This window comes from Nerophis lumbriciformis, linkage group LG13 (genome assembly GCF_033978685.3).
Source record: "Nerophis lumbriciformis linkage group LG13, RoL_Nlum_v2.1, whole genome shotgun sequence".
Classification (NCBI taxonomy): Eukaryota; Metazoa; Chordata; class Actinopteri; order Syngnathiformes; family Syngnathidae; genus Nerophis; species Nerophis lumbriciformis.
The window spans coordinates 12,180,935-12,205,817 of record NC_084560.2 but is presented as its reverse complement, the minus strand read 5'-3'; the positions used below and the strand labels follow the sequence as shown (position 1 = coordinate 12,205,817).

The 24,883-nt window shown below is 41.7% G+C and overlaps 1 protein-coding gene across 5 annotated transcripts in view; it reads right to left on the bottom strand.

The window, feature by feature from the left end:
* The window catches only part of scn1laa (sodium channel, voltage-gated, type I-like, alpha), a 121,104-nt gene that overhangs the window by 81,454 nt on the left and 14,767 nt on the right, over positions 1–24,883 (bottom strand). For 3 of the 5 annotated variants that reach the window (XM_072914448.1, XM_072914444.1, XM_072914446.1), the window contains exons 4-7: positions 3,407–3,723; positions 1,366–1,483; positions 232–322; positions 21–149 (exon numbers count right to left, since the gene is read on the bottom strand). In XM_072914448.1, the coding sequence (XP_072770549.1) occupies positions 21–149; positions 232–322; positions 1,366–1,483; positions 3,407–3,670 (602 nt within the window). In that variant the 5' untranslated portion in view covers positions 3,671–3,723. The remainder of the gene's footprint in view (positions 1–20; positions 150–231; positions 323–1,365; positions 1,484–3,406; positions 3,724–24,883) is intronic. The other 2 variants (XM_072914445.1, XM_072914447.1) reach the window with 1 other exon arrangement.

Below are 24,883 nucleotides of genomic sequence, written 5' to 3'. Positions count from 1 at the left end.
TTGGGAGTGAAAATACTCACGCCATAACAATGACGGAGAAGTCCAGCCAGTTCCATGGATCTCTAAGAAAGGTGAACTTCCCTATGCAAAACCCCCGGGCTAAAATTTTAACCAGGGATTCAAACGTGTAAATTCCAGTAAATGTGTATCTATTGGAGACAAAAACAAATGTGTTCACTCCAATGGGTATCATCATTACTATCAATATTTGTTTTACTGTGTGATACTTACTCCACATTCTTTGCCCAGTCAGGCTGCTTAGTTAGTGTCATAAATGCACAGTTGGTGAGGATAGTGCACATGATCACCACGCTGAACAATGTACACACAGGGGTCAAGGAAAAAGTAGGTCATAAAATCACTATTGTGCATTCATCTACAGTCATATGGGGTTACATTTGCAATATATGTGCAATACAACACAAAAATATACTGCATTGACAAATATAGTATATTAACAGCACAGCTGCAATAATATATCATTCATCTATAATACTTGACTTAACACAACTCAATCTGAAATGATTGTTTGATATGCTTTTGCTGCTAAATATTACAATTGTGTGTCCTGCACACACTAAGATTGAACAGAATTGTACTTTTTACATTTGGTATTTAAGCAACAATTCAGAAAGTGATTTAAATGGAAATGATGTATAATGTATCAAATAAATGATCATTAACGTGTAAAAATGTGTGTCACTGAACTTTGAAAGAGCACAAAACGAACCTAAATTATATATAAAAAAAACAAAAACAGCTTGATTATTTTTCAAATACTGTATCCCAGAATTGGCATACAAGCAACTAAATACCCAATCTGCCAATTCTTTAGCAGTGGAATCATTAACATGAAACATAAGCAGCTCAGTGGTAATTATTTGGTGTTTTAAGTACTGGCACTGAGGCAGTTTTTGGTCATATACTCATCATTTTTGTCATGAAAAAAAAAAAGATTGATTCATTTGATTTGTATTTTGAAACATAACAACTAAGTTATTTTTCAGTGCCGAAGAACATTAACTAGATCTAAAAAAACCTGTTTATTTTTCATTTTTAATATAACAATGAAAATTAATAGTCAGCAGAAATGAAAAACGAATGCTTTGTTTTTCAGTTTAGATGTTTGTGTTTCAATGAATTTAAATAAACCAATTACCTTTTGTTTTTCAATTGCCATTCATAAAAAGACAATTAAAATGACTGAAACATACATTGACATTTTTTGTTTGTTTTGTATTTTAATTTTATAATGTTGCTAAATTAGAAACAATTGTTGCTGCAGATGTTGTATAGATGGCCCGTGGATATTGAGCACCTAATACCAACCTGCGAGGTAGCAAAGAAGATTCCAAAAAGGATATGAGTGAACCAAAATCCAAATAGATATTCTTCTAAGGGGGTTAAAAGGACTCAGGAGGTACAAGGCAGAAGCAGCGTTGAAACGGAAGATGACATTTCCTTTGTTTATTACTATAAAAGTCTGAGGGGGAGACAAAAAGACAGAAGATGAATCATATCAGTACCAAAACTTGACCCGCTTGTTCAGACTCAACAATGACTGATCATATTTGCTCAACTGCTGATATACGTAATCTTTTTACTCTTTTATCCTTGCCCACTTTAACTCTCTTCTTAGCTTGTCCACGTTTACTATTTTAACCTTTTCTACTTTTACTCTTTTAACTTGTGTGTTTGTGTTCTAACTTGTGTGTTTCCGTGTTCTAACTTGTGTGTGTCCCCGTTCTAACTTGTGTGTGTCCCTGTTCTAACTTGTGTGCCCGTGTAAAAACCGTCTGGGTTTCCATGTTGCGATTTGTGTGCGTGTAAACACATTGTGTCGGTCCGTGTTGCGTTGTGTGTGTCTATTTTGCAGTACCGCAGTGACATAACTATTCAACTATTCAAGTCAAAAGTATAAGTCTGGTAACGAGCAACAGTGTCACGCACCTACGGGTAACAAAAGGTAGCTAAATTCAGCCTGGTTAACATCACTGTGTGCAAAAGGCCTGCTAGCTGAGCATAGCAAAGGAAAGCTGAAGTTAGAAAAAAAAAACAGTTTCTACATGTAGAACTGCAGCAAAAGTCACATGTAAAAAAAACAACCAATTAAAGTTTCCTGATTGACAGAGTTGGACACGGACAAAGATTTTTGTACACACACAAATCTAAAACACACTTATTTATTACCTTCTTGAGACCTCTGAAAATGCCTACCTCTTTAGGACCACCCTTTCTAGATATACAGTATAAAGATGTGTATTTACAACATTAATAATAATAATAATAATAACTGGGATTTATATAGCGCTTTTCTAAGTACCCAAAGTCGCTTTACATGTAGAACCCATCAATCATTCACACCTGGTGGTGGTAAGCTACTTTCATAGCCACAGCTGCCCTGGGGTAGACTGACGGAAGCGTGGCTGCAATTTGCGCCAACGGCCCCTCCGACCACCACCTCATTCAATTCACCGGTGTGAGTGGCACCGGGGGCAAAGGGTGAAGTGTCCCGCCCAAGGACACAACGGCAGCGATTTTTGGATGGTAAGAGGCGGGGAGCGAACCTGCAACCCTCAGGTTTCTGGCACGGTTGCTCTACCCACTACGCCATGCCGCCCCTAAATAATATATACATACTATGCAAATATAAAAAAGTTAAGCTTTGTAATTTTTACTTTTTGTTTGTAATTGGTTTTTCATCTTCATTATTTACTTCAAGTTATTATAGGATTTCTCTATATACATAATATATATTTTTTAAATACATTTTGGCCAAAGGGGAGCGCATTTCAATTTCTTACACACACTTGTTATTTCATATGTTATGTTATGTTATGTTATTTTCATTTATTATGCGCACCCCAATCAACTGCTACATCAGCCGAGTAGAGAGACAACAAGACAGAAACAGAGACTGAGACGCACAAAGGAATCTAGAACAAACATTTAAGACACACGATGAACACATGTTGACCAGAGGGGAAGCACTTCAAATTTTTTACACACTTGTTATTTCATATGTTGACTAGAGGGCGAGCACTTTTAAAAGCGACACACAGTCAATTTGAAAAAATCCCTCCTTTTTGGGACCACCCTCATTTTGACCAGCAGGGTTGCAAATGAGACATGGTCTATTAGATGCAATGATTTTCAGTATTGGGACCATAATTTCACTCCTAACTTGTTCACTGGTGCTCCTATGGAAGCTACTTTTCCTTGTTGGTGTCTCAAGAAGGGTAGAAATACGAGAACACATACACACAGAAAAGAAAAAAAACACATTTGCAATTTGTTTTGCTGCAATATTACTTCCTTATGTCTGCTTCTTGAAGCTAAATGAAACCATTGAGGATCCATTGGTTGACACTACTGAGAATAGTAAATTCACTTGAACTAAACATACTTTTTGATTGATGTAGTAAGGATCCAAGTCTTCCACGGGTGTGGACACCATTCCTTTGGGGACATCCCCGTATACCAGGGGGAGGGACTTGCCCGCTTCCAAGTCACGACTGGGCTTGAGGTCATCATCATCGTTGCGCTTTTTCTTTTCCCCCTTTGGTTTTTTGGCGTTTTCGTCGGCGATCTGCTTCTCGATTGCGGCGAGGGACTCCCGACTAAAGCGGCGAAAGCTGTCTGGTCCCGGCGGTACAAGCAGCTGCGCCATCTTTTCATCCTGGACCTTCAGAGTGAACAGCTCGCCTTCCGCATGAGAAAGGCCTAAAGAAGGAAGAGTCTGATTTCATTTCAGCCAAAGAAAGAACCTCAGTGATTTAGTCTAGAACCGGCTTGTCCACATACAGAAACATTGAAGGAACACTTTGTTGCATTTTGTATATTAAAAGGATGCTAAACCAATGCAATGGTGGGGAGTAGGAAACTGAATTTACTTAAGTAACTTTTTGGATAAATTGTACTTGTTAAAGTAGTTTTAATCCAACATACATTTTACTTTTACTTGAGCATATTACAAAGCAAAAACTGTATCTTTGCTCTGTTTGATTAAGATTCATTACGATGGTGGAATTTGTCATATTCCTTTTTTTTATTTCTTTTTTTTTATCTAATGATGACTGCTTGCTCTATTGATCCAGCTTGCTTCTTAGCTAGTTCCTTTGCTAGCGGACACTATCCAATCACTCGGTTTAGCCAATCCAACATAAACACTAATGACCTTTGACTCCAAACTAAACCTTGTAAAATGTGACATGAAGTTAGAAGAGGCACATACGTCAAAGTGTACCTCAAAAAACAAGAAAAATAAAATTATATAATGAGCTGTCATCTGTGTCAGTAGAAATATTCACATTTCAGCTAACAGGAATCTCACTTCCAAATAGAGAAAACATTTTAACATGAAGTTGCAAATGTTTTAGCTGCACATAAGCTAACATTAGCCCTGTTAATGTCCTAAATCATTGATTGTTAAAAGTGCCTTGCACAAGCTGTCCCTCACACACAAACACACCAAATACGGTTGTATAACAAGTACCATTAAAAAATAGCAAATACATCAATTACAAACCCTGTTTCCATATGAGTTGGGAAATTGTGTTAGATATGAATATAAACGGAATACAATGATTTGCAAATCATTTTCAACCCATATTCAGTTGAATATGCTACAAAAACAACATATTTGATGTTCAAACTGATGAAAAAATTTTTTTTTGCAAATAATCATTAATTTTAGAATTTGATGCCAGCAACACGTGACAAAGAAGTTGGGAAAGGTGGCAATAAATACTGATAAAGTTGAGGAATGCTCATCAAACACTTATTTGGAACATCCCACAGGTGAACAGGCAAATTAGGAACAGGTGGGTGCCATGATTGGGATGATTGGGTATAAAAGTAGATTCCATGAAATGCTCAGTCATTCACAAACAAGGATGGGGCGAGAGTCACCACCTTGTCAACAATTGCGTGAGCAAATTGTTGAACAGTTTAAGAAAAACCTTTCTCAACCAGCTATTGCAAGGAATTTAGGGATTTCACCATCGACGGTCCATAATATCAAAGGGTTCAGAGAATCTGGAGGAATCATTGCACGTAAGCAGCTAAGCCTGTGACCTTCGATCCCTCAGGCTGTACTGCATCAACAAGCGACATCAGTGTGTAAAGGATATCACCACATGGACTCAGGAACACTTCAGAAACCCACTGTCAGTAACTACAGTTGGTCGCTACATCTGTAAGTGCAAGTGAAAACTCTCCTATACAAGGCGAAAACCGTTTATCAACAACACCCGGAAACGCCGTCGGCTTCGCTGGGCCTGAGCTCATCTAAGATGGACTGATACAAAGTGGAAAAGTGTTCTGTGGTCTGACGAGTCCACATTTCAAATTGTTTTTGGAAACTGTGGACGTCGTGTCCTCCGGACCAAAGAGGAAAAGAACCATCCGGATTGTTATAGGCGCAAAGTTGAAAAGCCAGCATCTGTGATGGTATGGGGGTGTATTAGTGCCCAAGACATGGGTAACTTACACATCTGTGAAGGGGCCATTAATGCTGAAAGGTACATACAGGTTTTGGAGCAACATATGTTGCCATCCAAGCAACGTTACCATGGACGCCCCTGCTTATTTCAGCAAGACAATGCCAAGCCACGTGTTACATCAACGTGGCTTCATAGTAAAAGAGTGCGGGTACTAGACTGGCCTGCCTGTAGTCCAGACCTGTCTCTCATTGAAAATGTGTGGCGCATTATGAAGCCTAAAATACCACAACTTAAGCTGTACATCAAGCAAGAATGGGAAATAATTCCACCTGAGAAGCTTAAAAAATGTGTCTCCTCAGTTCCCAAACATTTACTGAGTGTTGTTAAAAGGAAAGGCCATGTAACACAGTGGTGAACATGCCCTATACCAACTACTTTGGCTCGTGTTGCAGCCATGAAATTCTAAGTTAATTATTATTTGCAAAAAATAAATAAAGTTTATGAGTTTGAACATCAAATATGTTGTCTTTGTAGTGCATTCTATTGAATACGGGTTGAAAAGGATTTGCAAATCATTGTATTCTGTTTATATTTACATCTAACACAATTTCCCAACTGATATGGAAACAGGATTTGTAGAAGTTACTCACAATAAACAGTATTAATGATGCAAGGTAACAAAAATGCTAACATCCATCCATCCATTTGCTACCGCTTGTCCCTTATGGGGTCGCGGGAGGTACTGGAGCCTATCCCAGCTGCACATGGGCAGAAGGTGGGATACACCCTGGACAAGTCACCACCTCATCACAGGGCCAACACAGATAGACAGACAACATTCACACTCACATTCACAGACTAGGGACCATTTAGTGCTGCCAATCAACCTATCCCCAGGTGCATGTCTTTGGAGGTGGGAGGGGCCTATCATCAGGTGCATGTCTTTGGAGGTGGGAGGGGCCTATCCCCATGTGCATGTCTTTGGAGGTGGGAGGAAGCCGGAGTACCCGGAGGGAACCCACGCAGTCACGGGGAGAACATGCACACTCCACACAGGAAAAACTCAGAGGCCGGGGATCGTACCCGGGACCTTCACATTGTGAAGCACACGCAATAACCCCTGTTGGACCGTGCTGCCCTAAATGCTAACATGAATACATTCAAACACTCAATTTTTTTCGATCATAAAAATGTCTGTTGTATGTTTTTATATTTTACAAAAAAAGCAACAATTTGGTTAATTCAGTGTTGTGTATAAGAACTTTTGTGAACACATACAACAATATCTTCATAGTAACGATAACATGATGACAATGTTGCATCTCTCTACAATTTCTGGCTACTCCACCCACATCGTAAACATGCTAAACTAGCGTCATCCCAGCGTTGTGTTACATAGAAAAGTAGTGATGTGAAATAGATAATATTTTTAAATCAGATTAATTAAAAAGGTATGAGGTAGATTATTTTTGATTGATCAGGATTACGTAAATATATTTATTCTATATTAATCGTGTCTCATTTTGCATGGGCAACGAAAATCAAGACAGAAAGTAAGTGTGCACTTTAATGTGTTTATCAAACTAAATCCTATAACTTAGAGGCATTCTTTGGCATTTCTAAAAAAAAAATTTTGCTTATTTTAATTTTGCTCAACACAACAATGCTAAAACATCTAAACTCACATTTGAAAATGTCCTCATCACCATGCTAGTGTAACATACTACTTGCAATGTTCAAACAATAAGCCAACAGTCTGGGAAAAATTCTGAAAGGCAAAACAAGAACTCTTTTTTTCCGAAAAACAACGGACCAGATATTAAACATTGCTCATGGCAAAGTGTTCATTGTACTCAATGTTAAATCAATAACCCTAGGATTTTAAAGTTATCCAACCCAAGAATTACATTTTTTTTGTTATTTCATTAAAATAGGCTTAACCAGTACTTCAACATTTCAACCAATATTGAAACAATCTGGGAATATCTCAGTGTCAAATCAAGAATCCCGTGTATTTTTTTAGTATTAACAGCGCAAACATGGCAAAAGTAGCTCTGGATGATTTGCAGAAGGTCATGATACAAGTCCTATTACAACGCCAAAAGCAAGAATCCTACTTATTGTACAAGCTAACAAAGACAAAATGGCAGAGGTCAAAAGCGAGCTACCAGTACAATGAAGGAAAAAAACCTTGAATTGATTAATATACTTTGTTAACAAGCTACTGGTTGCAACTGTCATGTCAAGGTCAGGTGAGCATTGCTTCGGCGTGACCCAAGGATGCAGAGAACGGCAGGCGGAATGCAAATTAAAAAAACAATTGATTACTGACAAGGAAGTGTGGAACCAAAACAGCACACAAAGCATCGGTCTCAAAAGGAAGAGGAATAATGATCCAACACTGAAGGAGGGACACCTGGGTGGAACTAAATAGAATGAATTGATTAACGTGGACCCTGACTTAAACAAGTTGAAAAACTTATTCGGGTGTTACCATTTAGTGGTCACACCCAAGTCCTGTCAGTGCAGACAGGACATGGAACAGAAAGTAAAGGTGTTGCAGAACACAGGGACCAAACAGGAAACAAAACTGACAAAACAAGAGCACCAGGACAGGAAGTGATTCTAAACACAGGAAAACCCAAACATAACCAAACTGTCAGTAGCAAGCCTGACATGTCATTCAATATTAGAATGCTATGAATAATTGACAATGTTAAAAATAAAATAATTATTTATTTGACAACATCTACCATGTTGCTCAGGTTAAAGTTCAAACTTATTAGCTTTTCAACCAGATTTGTTGTAGTGAATTAAGGTAAAGCGTGGTGGGGGTCAATGATCACATGGCTAATTTTACTAAGCTCAAGGGTAATATCTTCATCACAGATCAATCCTCTGTGATTTGAAACAAAGTGTAAACCTTATTTTTCAATGTTTGTATTAAGAATCCTGCTCACTGGAAATAGTAGCAAATATGAAAGCTCAAAATCATACTTGATGCTCTTTGAAGTCATCTAATTTAATTCATGAAAGGTCAAATGTCGAGAAATATCAATCAACATTTTTTTAATGATAATTAATGATAGCTTAAATCAAAGGTCAAGTCATGATGTCTCTTGTCTGCATTCATTATTGACAATTATCACCTATTTATGAATGTGTGGTTCTATTCTATTATATGCCAAAGCAAGAACCCAACTGATTAAGAAATGTTTTTGACTTCAGATGGCAGATGTCAACCAGGTTGGAATTTGTTTAATATTTTCCCGAATGTATATTTATTTCTGTCATCAGTACTTCTTCCTCTTTTATTTATTTATTTTTTCAAAATTCTTGTTTGAGTACTGCCCCTACACCTGACAATCAGCAGACACATCTGTCACTGATTGTCAATCAGGAGACTTTTCATGCCCAGTGTCATCCCCCGAATGACTTCTGATTCTCATTGCTTCTGTAGGTTTTGCCTGTGTTGGTTGTATGCACCCATGTGCACGTAGCACACTATTGCACTTGCATATCTTCGTTCTCCATTCAGTTTTTGCCTTCTGCCTTGTTTGGTTCACCTGTTGTCCTCTACCTTGACCACGGTGGTGCTCCCTCAATGTTCCTAATAAAACGACTTAACCTGCCCATCATCTACATGCAGTATCAAATACGAAAAAATCCAAATCTTATTCAAATTTATAGGAACTATGGGAATTAAGAATAATTTTCCCAACACAAAACAAGAACCTCAGTTTTTTTTGTTTTATGAAAACCAACACAATATTGCAAATTTGTCTTAAGTACAAAAATGTATCTGAGGTACAAAGCGATGTCCACGAGCACCATGAACAGATTATTAAGGGTGTGCAAAAATATGTCAAAAATCTCCGAAAACAGATTGTCAGAGAGAGAAAAGAATATTGTGATGATATGATAGAAATGGAGAAGAAATGGAGATTCTCAGTGAAGACAACACAGCATTAAGACGAGAGATGGAGAAGCTGGAAGAGGGGAATGCAACAATGCACCAACGGTTGAATGCCAAGCAGCAAGACAACACCCATTGGGACATAAGCAGTGTTGTGGAGAAAATTAAAAATGAGATAGCAGCATTGAGATAGCAACTGTTGGTGTGCATGCCAGGCAACAAGATAACACTGATTTGCAGAACTTGAAAGAGGAGATGGCAGCATTGAGCCAACAGCTCAATGCCAGTCAACAAAATATCACCAATCTGGGGAATATCAGCGTTTTGGAAAACATCAAAGAGGGAATGGATCAGTTTACACAACAGAATGACATCATCATTGCAGGGCTGCGCATCAATCCCCGATCCTGTGCAAGAACAGTTGATAACAGAGGAGAACCAGACGACGGAGTAACAACTGGTCAACTTTCTGCAATCAAAGATAATTTATGTCGATATTAACACCATTGATATGAGCATTTCACTGAATAGAAGAGGCAACAACACAATGCCAGTCATCAAAAAAGCTTGCCAGCAGGAAATCCAAAATGGCATTGCTGAAACAAGGAAAGAAGATGAAGGGTACAAAAGGTGTAGATTAAGGAGCACCTCACTAAACGCAATGCTGAAATCGCCAAGAAAACACACGACTTCAGGAAGCAGGGGGAGATTCAGCGAACCAGGAGTGCCAACTGCCTAATCTCCATCAAACTGAATGAAGGTCCAGAAACCAAAGTATTGGTTGGATCTGGACAAATATTGAAGCTCCCAGAGTAACCACAACTACAACAACGATAATGGAGTCTGATGGAAAACAAACATCGACATTCAACTACAAAACGACAACAGTAATAAATAAAAAATAAAGAAAAACAGTACTAAATAATAAATAGAAAATAACATAAGGCACTTAAAGAGGAAGGACCGAGATTAGCTGGCTAAAAAATGCTGTGTTTAATGATATAGATAAATGCCCCCCCCCCCCAAACGACGCATGGGGGGTGGGGGGGTGTATAATGTAGCCCGGAAGATTTAAGGCTGCATGGGATTCTGGGTATTTGTTCTGTCGTGTTTATGTTGTGTTAGAGTGCGGATGTTCTCCCGAAATGTGTTTGTCATTCTTGTTTGGTGTGGGTTCACAGTGTGGCGCATATTAGTAAGAGTGTTAAACTTGTTTATATCACAACCCTCAGTGTAACCTGTATGGCTGTTGACCAAGTATGCCTTGCAGTCACTTACGTGTGAAAGCAGAGGCCGCATACTGCATGCGACCTGGCCGGCACGCAGATAGCATGGTGTAAAAGCAGACGCGACGACATGTTGTAAAGGACATTAAAGGCAGTGCTATCACGGCACGCCCCTCAATTTTGTTGTCCGGGTGACAAACAGAGAATGTTTGCCCCGGGAGATTTCCGGGAGAGGCATTGAAATCCGGGAACCTCCCGGAAAATTCGGTGGGGTCGGCAAGTATGCAGCTGAGCCGCATCAGAGTGATCAAAGAGCCGTATGCGGCCCCGGAGCCGCGGGTTGCCGACCCCTACCCTAAACCCAAGACCTTGTCAATTTCGTTGAGGCCAGTTAAGTAGTTCCAATGTTTAAATTTGGAGAGCAGTGCAAAAGGAGGCAACAAGAAAGTTAAGACAAGACAAAGAAGCAAGCAGGAGAGATAAGGGAGTGGGAAGAGGAGCGTCCATCCTCCATGAGTGCCAGAGAGAAATGCCAATGAGGTGGAGTCTGTTTTTACATTAATAACAGCTGGTGTACTAACACAATTAAAGTTAAAATTAAAGTACCAATGATTGTCACACACACACACTAGGTGTGATGAAATTTGTCCTCTGCATTTGACCCATCCCCTTGTTCACCCCCTGGGAGATGATGGGAGCAATGGGAGCTTAAACTCTTCTTTTGATGTGGCATTCAATCAAGCAATCAAGTTTATTCACAATACCATATTACAATTTACAACAGTAGTGAATATCAATTTAAGGATAGTGGTAAGTGAATGGGTCGCCCAGATAAGCTAGAAGAAGCTTTTTGCAGGGGGCCCAGAGGTCAGTATATGCATGGAATGCTGGACATGGTGGCAAGCACAAAAACGTGATATGACAAACACAAAATAGGAGCACAAAAGCAAGCATACACATACATACATACATACATTCAATCAAGCACAACCAACAGTAGTCTACCCCAAAGCCACATGTGACAATGCCAATCCTCTACAGGAGTACTAGCCATTCACATGAGGCATTAGAGATACAGTAGGTGGTTAATAGGTATGATGTTATAGGTCACACTCCTGCTGCTTCTCTTCCTGCTGTGCGTCCTGACAAGCGCACCAAGGGCCATGCCCACAGGCGCTCTCTCTCCGCTGCGAGCGTGCCTCCTTGCGCCTGCAGACAATCTGTAATCTACACACTTGCCCGTGATGAGCGATCAGCCTTCAAAAGCCAACGCAACCTGAGATCCGACGCCAGAACGTAGCTTCTTGTACCCAGTACAGTTAGCCCACACGTCTCTCGCTCTCCTGCATGTGCATTCTCTCTCCCTGTGCTCCCTTCCCGTCGTGCTCATCGTCTCTTGTGTTGTGTCGTTCTCCAGCTCCCCGTCGTCCTTCCTTGTCGTTGAGTTGTGTGTCTCGTCACCTTGGACCCCCTGTGGATTCCCCCTTGCCTTCCTGAACTTCGACCTCACGCCTGCCTACTGACCACGACGCCGCGCTCCTGTCCTCAACCATCCGCCTGTCCTCCAACGCTCGAGCCTGCCTTGCCCTTATTGGACTTCCGCCTGGATCTCAACATGCACCCTCAACACCCTCTGGCAACCACGCTCAGATAAGTCTCACACTTAGTCACATTACATCTCTTTGGTTTAATTACACACCTCACTTACACACAAAGCTGTCAATAAACACGCTGACAGCTAACGACGTCATCGTCTCTCTGTAGTCTTCTTCTCCCGCACACAGTACGTTCTGGCCATGACAGAACCAGACGGCAAAGACGTGACGCATACACCGCTCACCCCATAGCCTCCTCTGTACCCATGCACACGGCACTCCAGCAGCACCAAGAGCGCTTTTGTGTACTGGAAAACAAGCTGGATGCTGCTTTTGCTAACTTGTTAGCTCGACTGGACTTGATTTCCCCAGGCTGTTCCGCTCCACCGGCACCCAAGCCAGCTGCTTCTGCCACTGCAGCCCCCATACTGCCCCCTTCCTCCTGCGAGCCGAAGATCGCTAGTCCCAGAGCCTTCGAAGGGGATTTTGAACTTTGCCGTGGCTTCTTGGTGCAGTGTGACATGGTTTTTCGTCACTAGCCCTTTCGTTACAATTCTGACAGGGCCAAGATAGCCTTCATTTTTTCACTATTGACAGGAAGGGCCCTCCAGTGGGCCATGGCAGCGGTTGACCATAACATTGGCGTCAGCACAAATTTTGCCACTTTTCGCTCTGAGTTCCGGGCAGTTTTTGATCACCCCGCCGATGGAGGAGACGCTGCCTCACGTCTTCACTCCCTCCAGCAAGGCTCTCGGTCTGTTGCAGACTACACCCTTGAGTTCCACACCCTGGCCGCTGACAGCGGGTGGGATAATAAGGCCTTGTTGAGCGCCTACCGTCGGGGCCTCGTCGAAGAAATCAAGGACGGATTGTTGCGAGATCGACCGGCCACCTACCATGACCTCATCCAGTTGGCCCTGCTCACGGACCAGAGGCTAAAGGAACGGGCAGCGGAACGAAGACTCGCAGCCCGCGAGAGGACCAGACGGCCAGCGTGGGAGAATCGGACCGCTTCTTACTGCTGCCAGAGATCGGGCTGAAGGCGCCCACTTGGTGGACCAGTCTGGGTTTTTCCCCCGCACCTTCCAGAGGGGTGGAACCTATACAGTTGGGCAGGACATGACTTGCCGCTGAGGAATGGGAGAGGAGGTTCCGGCAGCGCCTCTGCCTCTACTGTGGTTGTGCGGGTCACATGATCTAGACCTGCCCCACACGACCAAAATATCAGGCTCACTAGTAAGGGGAGTACTAGTGAGCCACACCACCTTTTCCCAGGGTCGCCGTGACCCTGGCAGTCTCTTCCCTGCAACTTTATCTTGGGAGTCAAAGAGTCTGAGGGTGGGAGCATATTTGGACTCAGGGACAGATGAGAGCTTCATGGATCGTCTCTTGTGTTGTGTCGTTCTCCAGCTCCCCGTCGTCCTTCCTTGTCGTCGAGTTGTGTGTCTCGTCACCTTGGACCCCCTTGTGGATTCCCCCTTGCCTTCGACCTCACGCCTGCCCACTGACCACGACACCGCGCTCCTGTCCTCGACCATCCGCCTGTCCAACGCTCGAGCCTGCGTTACCCTTATTGGACTGCCGCCTGGATCTTCCTGTTTGGAGTTTGCGCGCGTCTGACTGACTGTTTTCGACGTGGGGCTGCCGAGTTTGACGTTCACCTTGTGTAAAACCAGCACATCTTTGTTGTACTTTTTTTTAACTTTTTTGTGCTTTTTGACTTCGCTGTGTCACTGTGCCGTGACACTTGCAGTTTGTGTCGATCGGTGCTGCGGGCTAGCACACCGAAGCCAGCTAGCATTAGCAGCCGGAGATACGGAGGTGGGATTTTTTTCTTCTGTTGCTGGATGCGTCGGCATATAGACCATCGTATTGCCTGCACCAAAACCCAGACATCGGAGGAGTTCGAGGAGATGAGGCTCACACTCCACTCCCTGTGCGGCGATGTGACTGTGGTAAGAGAGCACCAGGAGCAGCTTCTGGGCCTACTGGAGGAGGTAAAACAACTACGCCTCCAGAACATGGAAAAAGAACGGCGCATTGTGGACCTGGAGCGGCGAGTGGATGAGCTGGAGCAATACTCTCGCATGAATGATGTGGTCATCACCGGCATTAAGATCAAGCCGCGCTCCTACGCACGTGCGGTGGCTGCGGACAGCGGGGAGCCCAGCGAGCAGGAGATACAGTCGGTGGAGCAGCAGGTGGCTTCCTATCTCCAGAGCCGGGGAATAGAGATGGACCTGGAGCACATCGAGGCTTGTCACCCACTGCCCATGAAGAACCAGATACCACCAGCTGTCATCATGCGATTCGCAAACAGAAACAAGAAAATCGCACTATTAAAGCAAGGACGCAAACTCAAAGGTACAGATGTTTTCATAAATGAACACTTGACCAAGAAAAATGCTGACATCGCAAGGATCGCACGACAACTTAAAAGGCAAAGCAAGATTCAACAAACCTGGGTAACGAACTGTAAGATCTTCATCAAATTAAATGGGATGCCGGAGGAAGCAAAAGTCTTGGTGATAAGGAACATAGAAGATCTTGATAAGTATTGACATTGATGCAGTACTTGGTATCAAAGTAGCTTTGTGACCTTTACATCATCTCAATGCTACCCACACAAAGAACACAGACCACACCAAGTATTGATATGGACATCTTACAGAAGATCCTACATCAACAAAAAGAACTGGACATGTGTGAGTATCAAGAGCACGCCACAACCGAGACTGATATGGAGATAGACCCTGATAATCATTTTTTTCTCTGCGATTGTAAAAAAAAAAAAAAAAAAAAAAAAAAAAAAGAGTAATTTTACCTGTGAACAATATGAAAGCAGTGTAAAATCAGACGATAGTCTGTCAATTATACATTTCAATAGTCGAAGCATGTACACTAACTTTGAGGCTATCAAGGATTACTTGAAATAATTTAGTCATCCATATACCATTATTGCAATTACTGAAACCTGGTTCAACATAGGGCTGGGCGATATTGCCTTTTTTTAATATCGCAATATTTTAAGGCCATATCGCGATACACGATATATATCTCAATATTTTGCATTAGCCTTGAATGAACACTTGATGCATATAATCACACCAGTATGATGATTCTATGTGTCTACATTAAAACATTCTTGTTCATACTGCATTAATATATGCTACTTTTAAACTTTCATGCAGAGAAGGAAATCACAACTAAAAAAAAATCACTATTTTTTTCATACGGTGTTGATCTGGAAATGTTTGCCTCGGCATTTTGATGGTGTGGACGTGTGGCACCAAATGGAGATATTGACGTGCGGAGTAAGCCCTCTTCATTGTTTTGCGGGTGACTTTTCAAATGATGCTACATATTAGCAGTGTAGCCGAGTGTTCTGGGTTCGCCTATACAGTGTACTTATCTAATAAAATAATAAACGGGAGACATTAGAGCAGGTTCGGTAGCCACCGCTTCTTTAATGTCAACATCACACACCTCCTTCCACAACCACACAGACTCTACGTCACAGCCCTACGGCAACAACTCTGGAGGGACAAAACTCCACCTCCATACCTAACACTCCGGTAACTTGGGACACCCTGAACTGTTTGTTACAGCAGTAATTCTACTTTTTATAGCAACGCTTTTGCTCCACACTTGACAAATTACCGTTGTCTGTTCGACATCTTCCCACTTGAAACCAAACCACCGCCAGACGATGGACCCCCTGCTGTTTTTTGGGGGAATTCATTATTCCTCCATTTGTTACCAGATTTGCACCTTCGTTCTCTTGTATTACCACTCCGCTAGCATCACAGCTAACGTTAGCCATGGGGCTATCTCTCTGCTGTGAGAGGGCGTATACGTATGTGATGTATAACGTGACAGTATGTGACGTGGGTAAGAAGGTGCGCTTGCCTGTCTGTGAGAAGGAGAGACTGGAAAGAGGAGGAGAGCCTGTAGTGTAATGTCCGCAGCTAAAAGCAACTACGTGAGAACATATACTCGATATCACGATATAGTCATTTTCTATATCGCACAGAGACAAACCCGCAATATATCGCGTATATCGTCCAGCCCTAAATAAATAAATGATAAATGGGTTGTACTTGTATAGCGCTTTTCTACCTTCAAGGTACTCAAAGCGCTTTGACACTACTTCCACATTTACCCATTCACACACACATTCACACACTGATGGAGGGAGCTGCCATGCAAGGCGCTAACCAGCACCCATCAGGAACAAGGGTGAAGTGTCTTGCTCAGGACACAACGGTCATGACGAGGTTGGTACTAGGTGGGGATTGAACCAGGGACCCTCGGGTCGCACACGGCCACTCTTCCACTGCGCCACGCCGTCCCCTAGTGCAACAATGATAAAGGTATTGATTTTAGTCTGAATGACTATGAATTAAGATACATAAACAGAATAAATAAAATAGGAGAAGGGGTCGCATTGTACATTCATAAGTCTGTTATATTTAAAGGTTTTAACAAACATAACCATAGCATTCGATGGATTATTTGAATGTTTAACCGTGGAAATCCTAAATGACAAATATCTTCATGAGCTGTGTATACCGGGCACCTGGTTCAAGCATAGAAACTTTCAATGAGTGGATTGGTAAACTATTTTCCTCAGTGAACCATAAAACCATATGTATCTGTGGTGATTTTAACATTGATTTCAACCAAGCAAAAACATGTTGATGACTTCATTGACACAATGAACAGCTTGTCTCTATATCCAACCATAACCAAACCAAGCAGAATAACAACACTGCCACAATCATTGACATGTTTACTAACATTATGGGAAATCAAGTCAACAGTGGCCTATTTATATAGGATATCACTGACCATTTACCTGTTTTTACTTTATATGACTGTCATCTCAAGAAAACCAAAGACACTATGGCAAAAATCTCTAAACGAATAACCACTGAGGAAACAATCTGTGCCCTAAACCAGTGGTCCCCAACCACCGGTCCGCGGTCCGATTGGTACCGGGCCGCACAAGAAATTAAAAAAATATATATCAATCAATCAATCAATCAATCTTTATTTATATAGCCCTAAATCACAAGTGTCTCAAAGGGCTGCACAAGCCACAACGACATCCTCGGTACAAAGCCCACATACGGGCAAGGAAAAACTCACCCCAGTGGGACGTCGATGTGAATGAGAAATCTTGGAGAGGACCGCATATGTGGGTAACCCCCCCCCCCAGGGGAGACCGAAAGCAATGGATGTCGAGTGGGTCTGACATAATATTGTGAGAGTCCAGTCCATAGTGGATCCAACATAATAGTAAGAGTCCAGTCCATAGTGGGGCCAGCAGGACACCATCCCGAGCGGAGACGGGTCAGCAGCGCAGAGATGTTCCCAGCCGATGCACAGGCGAGCGGTCCACCCCGGGTCCCGACTCTGGACAGCCAGCACTTCATCCATGGCCACCGGACCTGTGCCCCCCCCCCCCTCAAGGAAAAGGGGAGCAGAGGAGAAAAGAAAAGAAACGGCAGATCAACTGGTCTAACAGGGGGGCTATTTAAAGGCTAGAGTATACAAATGAGTTTTAAGATGGGACTTAAATGCTTCTACTGAGGTAGCATCTCTAATTGATACCGGGAGGGCATTCCATAGTACTGGAGCCCGAATAGAAAACGCTCTATAGCCCGCAGACTTTTTTTGGGCTCTGGGAATCACTAATAAGCCGGAGTTCTTTGAACGCAGATTTCTTGCCGGGACATATGGTACAATGCAATCGACAAGATAGGACGGAGCTAGACCGTGTAGTATTTTATACGTAAGTAGTAAAACCTTAAAGTCACATCTTAAGTGCACAGGAAGCCAGTGCAGGTGAGCCAGTATAGGTGTAATATGATCAAACTTTCTTGTTCTTGTCAAAAGTCTAGCAGCCGCATTTTGTACCAACTGTAATTTTTTAATGCTAGACATAGGGAGACCCGAAAATAATACGTTACAGTAGTCGAGACGAGACGTAACGAACGCATGAATAATGATCTCAGCGTCGCTAGTGGATAAAATAGAACGAATTTTAGCGATATTACGGAGATGAAAGAAGGCCGTTTTAGTAACACTCTTAATGTGTGATTCAAACGAGAGAGTTGGGTCGAAGATAATACCCAGATTCTTTACTGATTCGCCTTGTGTAATTGTTTGGTTGTCAAATGTTAAGGTGGTATTATTAAATAAATGTCGGTGTTTAGCAGGACCGATAATCAGCATTTCCGTTTTCTTGGCGTAGAGTTGCAAGAAGTTAGCGGACATCCATTGTTTAATTTCATTAAGACACGCCTCCAGCTGACTACAATCCGGCGTGTTGGTCAGCTTTAGGGGCATGTAGAGTTGGGTGTCATCAGCATAACAATGAAAGCTAACACCGTATTTGCGTATGATGTCGCCTAGCGGCAGCATGTAAATATATATATATGGTAATATTTTTTTTTTTTAGTTAAATCAACATAAGCACAATGATCTCAACACGCACCCTCAACACCCTCTGGCAACCACGCTTAGATAAGTCTCACACTTAGTCACACTACATCTCTTTGGTTTAACACACCTCACTTACACACAAAGCTGTCAATAAACACGCTGACAGCTAACGACGTCCTCGTCTCTCTGTTGTCTTCTTCTCCCGCTGTCCCGTCACATATGATTTAAGTTTTATTTTTTAAGTCCTGGAGGCAACCACACCAGATCTCACAGCAAGACAATCCTCACTTTTCAATCAAAGTTTATTTATATAGTTCTTAATCACTAGTGTCTCAAAGGGCTGCACAAGCCATTATGACATCCCGGCTCAGATCCCACATCAGGGCAAGAAAAAACTCGGGCGCAATGGGAGAATGGCCGTGCGCGGCCCGAGGGTCCCTGGTTCAATCCCCACCTAGTACCAACCTCGTCATGTCCGTTGTGTCCTGAGCAAGACACTTCACCCTTGCTCCTGATGGGTGCTGGTTAGCGCCTTGCATGGCAGCTCCCTCCATCAGTGTGTGAATGTGTGTGTGAATGGGTAAATGTGGAAGTAGTGTCAAAGCGCTTTGAGTACATTGAAGGTAGAAAAGCGCTATACAAGTACAACCCATTTATCATTATTTATAACCCAATGGGCACAAGTAGAAACCTCGGGGGGGACCACAGATATTTCCAGCTGATGCACAGAGGAGTGGTCCACCCCGGGTCTCAAATTTGAAAAAGATAGGGGACCACAGATGGTGCGCTGATAACCTTTTCACGCAGGAGAGGGTGGCAGATCAACTGGTCTAGGCTAGAGTATACAAATTAGTTTTAAGTTAAAGTTAAAGTACCAATGATTGTCACCCACACACTAGGTGTGGTGAAATGTGTCCTCTGCATTTGACCCATCCCCTTGATCACCCCCTGGGAGGTGAGGAGAGCAGTGGGCAGCAGCGGTGCCGTGCCCGGGAATCATTTTTGGTGATTTAACCCCCAATTTCAACTCTTGATGCGGAGTGCCAAGCAGGGAGGTAATGGGTCCCATTTTTATAGTCTTTGGTATGACTCGGCCGGGGTTTGAACTCACAACCTACCGATCTCAGGGCGGACAAGATGGGACTTAAATGTTTCTACTGAGGTAGCATCTCTAACTGTTTCCGGTAAAACATTCCAGAGTACTGGAGAACCAATTGAAAATGCTCTAAAGCCTGCAGACTTTTTTTGGGCTCTGGGAATCACTAATAAGCCGTAGTTCTTAGAACACAGATTTCTTGCCGGGACATATGGTACAATACAAATCAGCAAGATAGGTATAAAATATTAAAGGGTCTAGCTCCATCCTAAGTAGTAAAACCTTAAAGTCAAAACCACTGGCTTTTGATATATTAACTTCAGCACTTTATACGGACCTGATGTTTAAAACATCAATTGACTTTAAAAAGACACTTTTTTGTTTACATACCTAATTTAGTGATAATGTAATGGATTTAAATGAAAATATCTCAAGTTGAGGGATTTCTCAACATTTTATAAATTAGATTAAAAAACGAGTTCAACTAGATTAATTAATTACGGATCATAATGAATCAATAATAGTTAATTACTTGTAATGTGTAACCTATTAAATATCACAGAAATTCAATACACATATTGGATGATTTAGGATTTACAAAGGGTCTTGTTGCAAATAGTTTTGGGAGATTTTGGTAGTTATTATTTTAAAAAGTATAAAACCAGTGTTATTCATCCCATGATAACGTTTCAAAAGTCTTAAAATTACTGTGATTACAAGTCTAGGGAAAGAAGCAGTTTAGCTCACTTATTTCTTCATCATCAAGCACCAACGAAAGCACATCCGAATTCTTGCCAGTGGAGGTAAAATTAGACCTAATTATCTTCCCCCTCTGTGGATAAATTAAGATTTGACATGACAATAATAAATCACAGGTGAGACTTCCCTCTCTGAACAGCATGAAAAGATGAATCCTCCTAATAGGCCTGACTGCTGTGATGTGTGAGGGAGTTAAATATGAATGCACTTCTGACTGCAGCGCCATGACACTGAGAGCTTTTTGCCTTGAGTATAATAATGTAACAGTATACTTCCACACTTTGCTTTGCAAAGCATGGATTCAATCACAATTAAGCTGGTCAATCAAATCCCCACTGCATATGTGTGATGTAATCACTCTAAGCTTTTAAATCAATCAATCAATCAATCAATGTTTATTTATATAGCCCTAAATCACAAGTGTCTCAAAGGGCTGCACAAGCCACAACGACATCTCGGTTCAGAGCCCCCATAAGTATTAAAGTGTGTTTCCTCTATATTGGATTGCGTCTCTTGGCTCATCACAAAGACAAATCATTTGCATTTGTAACACAGTAAAGTACACTACCAATAAAACTGTTAGTTAATACAATGAGCTAAGATTTTTTTTTGTTGAACTTGTTGTATTGTGATTATTACAAGCAGATAGTCTCATGCAATAGTATTTTAAAAACTGCTTTTACAAAGGTTTTTAAAGCAAAATTTTCATTGACTTTGAAATATATCAATGTTTCTAATAGTGCTGTCAATTAATTATTTTAAATAGATCAATCGATTCATTTAATTTCTAAGGATTCCCAATGTATACAATTTTTCACCGAACCTGATGCGCTTGCAAAATTTGGGGAGTTTTTTCCGTGTATGTTAAGGGCACAAAAACTATAATAATAATAATAATAATAATAATAATGATAAAAAAAAATCATTGCAATTTCAATAGGGCCCTTGCAGTGCTCTGAATCGCAGCTGAGTGCTTGCTCCACTGCTCAGGCTCAAATTAAAGCTGCGAGCAGCGTTGAATGGGCCCTTGCCCCCTTGCACCAAGGGGTTGACACTTGCAATCAAGTCCCACTCAAAGCCATGACCCGCCATCAAAACTTTCAGGAAGATCGGAGCATGTGTAAGAAGGTTACGATCATTTTTCACCACAAATCGGAAAAAATGTGTTTAAAGCCGTTAGGTCCCACCAGCACCCCAACCCACCATAAAAAAATTGTGAAGATTGGAGTATGTGGACAGCAGTTATGAAAGTTATAATTTTTCAACACTAGGGGGCGAGAATCGCGCCGTAGTAGCTATGCAGTTGCGACACACCCAACACCTCAAACAACCAAAAATGTGTTTAAAGACGTTAGGTCCCACCAGCACCCCAACCCACCATAAAAAAATTGTGAAGATTGGAGTATGTGGACAGCAGTTATGAAAGTTATAATTTTTCAACACTTGGGGGCGAGAATCGCGCCGTAGTAGCTATGCAGTTGCGTCACACCCAACACCTCAAACAACCAAAAATGTTTTAAGGAAGATTGGAGAACGTGGAAATAAGTTTTGACAGTTACAATTTTTCACCACAGTTTAATGTCTGTCTCTGATCATCTGAAGTGCAGAAATCAGTTAATTAAATTAAATTGTTAAATTAAAAGTTAAATTGGTGATAGCGTGGGGCACTTTTTACCGCCCACTATGAATAGGCAACTGACCCATCGGTCACTTCAGGGCGACCCGAGTTAATGTTTAGTTTTTTGTGGCGAACCATCAGTGCCCACATGTCATATCATCACCTCTACGTGCAATATCTGTCATTTGAACATACCATCTATACGTGCAGTATCTGTCATTTGAACATATCTATTTGTGCAGTATCTGTCATTTGAGCATATCATCTAAATGTGCAGTATCTGTCATTTGAGCATATCATCATCCATATGTGCAGTATCTGTCATTTGAGCAGATCATCATCCATATGTGCAGTATCTGTCATTTGAACATATCATCATCATCCATATGTGCAGTATCTGTCATTTGAACATATCATCATCATCTATATGTGCAGTATCTGTCATTTGAACATATCACCTATATATGCAGTATCTGTCATTTGAACCGCAACTCATTTGGTCAAAGACCCTAGGAGGAGTTCGTTCAAGTACAACCCCTTTGTGTTGCCAAAAAATGGCCGACGGAAACCAAGATGGCCGACCTCCTGTTTGTTTTCAGGGATGGGTTCTTGAGACTTTTATGGACGTCCCCTGCCATTTTTGTGTCGATACGAGAAGCTGGTAGAAAGGGCTAATTTTTCTAGTTTGAAAGGTGGGGATAGAGAGACAATTGTTTCTAGTTTGCAAGGTGGGGATAGAGAGACAATTGTTTCTAGTTTGAAAGGTGGTGATAGAGAGACAATTGTTTGTAGTTTGAAAGGTTGTGATGGAGAGACAATTTTCAAATGTCATTCAGAATTCCCATTTTTGAACCTAATGTTGGGAGTTTTTCCTCCATGTTAAGGGCCCTTAAAAAAGGTGTTTAAACAGGGAGAATGATATAAATAATAGCAATAATGAACATTGCAATTTCAATAGGTCCCTTGTATCTCCCTCTCTCACACTCGCCACACAGGCTGTCAAAATGAAGAAGTTAACTCATGTGATTAATCACAAAAAATAGAGGTCTTTTACCTTAATCACTATAAGGTGAGTGATCAGATCATTCATCATCACTGCAAAATATAGCCTGAAAGAACTTTAGATAAAACTGTTGCCACGTTTTGTGCAAAAGAAAGTCACATATTCAAGTCAAACATATGAAAGAGATTCTGACAGTAAAATTGCATTTGTGTACAAATATTTTGGTCTTTTTTTTTTAAGCAAATTGGAATTATACATGCGAGAAATCACCTGTGATTAATCAACCCTAACCCATATACATACATATATATACACACACACACACACACACACACACACACACACATACATACACATACATACATTCTATTCCCGGCCTCGGGGTCTTTCTGTGTGGAATGCGCATGTTCTCCCTGTGAGAACATGCACAGGTTCCCTCCTCCCCCCTCCGGTTATTCCAGCTTCCGCCCAATTTAAAAAGGCATGCACCTGGGGATAGGTTGTTTGACAACTCTCAAATTGGCCCGAGTGCGTGATTGTATTTGTGTTTGACTTTCTCGTCTGCTGTTACCGAACAACATTATTTTAGTTTCACTGAGATTCAAACATAGTCTGTTTTTGTCAAACCATTTCTTTAACCCGTTCATTTCTTCTGTTATTATTTGTATTATCTTCTGTGTGTTCTCTTCTACGACCTCAAAATGGGACAAGCAGTAAAAAAAATGTATATATATATATATATATATATATATGTGGGCTGTTAAGCCATATAGGTTAACCTTGACTGTATGTTGACCCTATGAAGATGACCTGGACCACCCTAGGAAGACGTGTGCACCATCGGTCTGCTCGCTGATCATTACACTCTACTTGAGATATGAGCTGGCCCTTTGAAGCTTCAAATAGATCAACTCCACTTTATCTGCAACTTGTCGACATGACCAACTTGACTGCAGCTATGGTGCATTCAACATACTCAAGGTTTACGCACAAAGCATGTCCTTCAATTGACACTTTTTGCTTAGAACTCAGTTGTGAAGTCTTTGAAAGGAACACTGTTCATTATGGACGTCCTGTTTAAGATCATTTTATTACAACATGCCTACTTTTTAAAAATGATCCTTGAGAAAGTACTGTATATTTTCTTAATGTATTTATATTTGATTTATACACCTATGCTAAGCACTGTGTGTTCTATCTATTTTGCCTGCAATTGCTTCATATAATTAAATACCCCACGCTGCGAGACTATGAAACAACTCTGGATGTGTTGAACATTTAACTGTCACGGCACGGGCTCGATCCCGCTTGTCATCTGCAGCAAGGGCTGCCAGCACCTCCGTGGACAGCCCGCCAGGACACGCCCTGCTCGCGCTGGCCGCATCACGGCCACATGCCGGCAAGGCTGTGGGCGATCAGCAATCCGCACACCTGGGACTGATGAGGACGAGCGGTATAAGGACCAGTGGACTCAAGGATCCTTGCCGGAACTTAATCATTTGTTAGCCTAGTAAGCACCCCTTGTCTGGCTTCTATCCTGCATACTCGCTCTTCCCCTGTGACTTCCTTGTTTCCGTGTCTGATGTCCGTGCTGTCCTCCCGCAGTGCTTTCCAGAGTTCTGCTGTAATCATAAAGGTGTATAACAATGTGACCTCGGACAATGTTAAGGTAACGTGTGGAGTTCCCTAGGGTTCGGTTCTTGGCCCTGCACTCTTCAACATCTACATGCTACCGCTAGGTGACATCATACGCAAATACGATGTTAGCTTTCACTG